Genomic DNA, 1573 nt, shown 5'->3' on the forward strand with positions numbered 1-1573 from the left:
AAAAAAAAAACACACCGCTTCCTGCTAAATTTCCAGATTGTGGAGAGGGGGCTGGAGAAGTCGGTGGTGTTTGAGGACGACTTGCGCTTCGAGATCTTCTTCAAGCGGCGCCTGATGAACCTGATGTACGATTTGGAAGAGGAGGGGTTGGACTGGGATCTGATGTAAGTACCCGAACCCAAAACGCTGCGCCGACCACGGCAGCGCCTTCGCTGCGAGCTGTTAACCGCCTTAGGAAATCCCCAAAATGAGTCTTTCTGGGAGGCCATCACCGAATTCTGCAGGTACTCCGAGAAAAAGGCGGTGGGGAGGGCAGCGAGTGCCTGCCTTCAGCAGATCCGGGAGGTCTCGTGCTTCTGCCCCTGATGTTTGAGCACCTCTGTCCCCCCCCCATCCCCTGCAGCTACATCGGGAGGAAGAGGATGCAGGTGGAGCACCCCGAGAAGTCCGTGCCGCACGTGCGGAACCTGGTGGAGGCCGATTACTCCTACTGGACCTTGGCCTACGTCATTTCACTGCAGGGAGCGCAGAAGCTGCTGGCAGCTGAGCCGCTCTCCAAAATGCTGCCCGTCGACGAGTTCCTGCCCGTCATGTTCAACAAGCATCCCGTGTGAGTCTGGGCCGCTCGCTGCGGGAGGTTTCGGGGGGGATAAACGACGTTTTGGGGGATCATCTGCGGAGGGAGGTGCTTGGCGCTGAGGGGAGCGGGCGCTCCTCGCGCTAGCAGGGGAACGGCTCCGAATCCATCGACGTTGGTGTCGTGTCCTTGTCCCCCTCGCCTTGCTCTGCCGGTGGCTGGTTCTGATCGGAACCTCGGCCTTGTCTGCCGCCTCCTGGGATCCCGTCCGTTCCCCTGCCAGGCCTGGAAGCGCTTGGTTTATTTTCAGAAAGCTTCACATTTGTTGCAAAAGGCCCCGGCAGGGCTTTGTCCCTCTGCCCCCCAACCCCTTGCATTCAGTCCCCGACGCTCGCTGGGGTGGTTTAATTAATGTTTAAAGCAGAACTTTCCGCCAAAAAGTCGTTCTGCCGAGAGAACCGCTCTCAACCCCGGCCCTTGCCTCTCCCAGCTCCGCTCTGGCAGCCGGGCAGGAACCTCCCCGGGCTCAAAGAGCCCCCGGTGCCTGTCCCACGGCCACGCGTGTCCCCTCGTGGCGCTGTGACACAAGGGCAGGCCGGGAGGGGGGGGGTGAGGGAGGCCACGGCACCCACCGCCTTTCTCCCTGGGGCGCAGCGCTGACTACATGAAGCATTTCTCCGAGCGCAACCTCCTGGCCTTCTCCGTGGAGCCCCTCCTCGTTTACCCCACGCACTACACGGGCGACGACGGCTACGTCAGCGACACGGAGACCTCGGTGGTGTGGAACGACGAGAAGATCAAGACGGACTGGGACCGCGCCAAGTCCCAGAAGATGAAGGAGCAGCAGGAGCTGCGGAACGAGGCCAAGAACTCGGACGTGCTCCAGTCCCCCCTCGACAGCACCGCGCGGGACGAGCTATGACCGCCCCGGGCCGGGGACGCTGGCGGCAGGAGGCGGCGGGACCCCCCCCCCGGGGGAGCGGCGGGGTCTTGCCC

General features: G+C 62.6%; 1 protein-coding gene across 1 annotated transcript; it reads left to right on the plus strand.

Annotated features, from left to right (window-relative positions):
* Positions 1 to 15: 15 nt before the first annotated feature.
* LOC118159286 (procollagen galactosyltransferase 1-like) lies at positions 16 to 1559 on the plus strand (the record flags this gene model as incomplete). Its single annotated transcript, XM_035313891.1, has 3 exons — positions 16 to 164; positions 404 to 610; positions 1232 to 1559. Coding segments are annotated over 3 exons (624 nt in total), but the record flags the coding sequence as incomplete, so codon positions are not given.
* Positions 1560 to 1573: the final 14 nt, after the last annotated feature.

Source organism: Oxyura jamaicensis, unplaced genomic scaffold (genome assembly GCF_011077185.1).
Source record: "Oxyura jamaicensis isolate SHBP4307 breed ruddy duck unplaced genomic scaffold, BPBGC_Ojam_1.0 oxyUn_random_OJ69367, whole genome shotgun sequence".
NCBI classification, from domain to species: Eukaryota; Metazoa; Chordata; class Aves; order Anseriformes; family Anatidae; genus Oxyura; species Oxyura jamaicensis.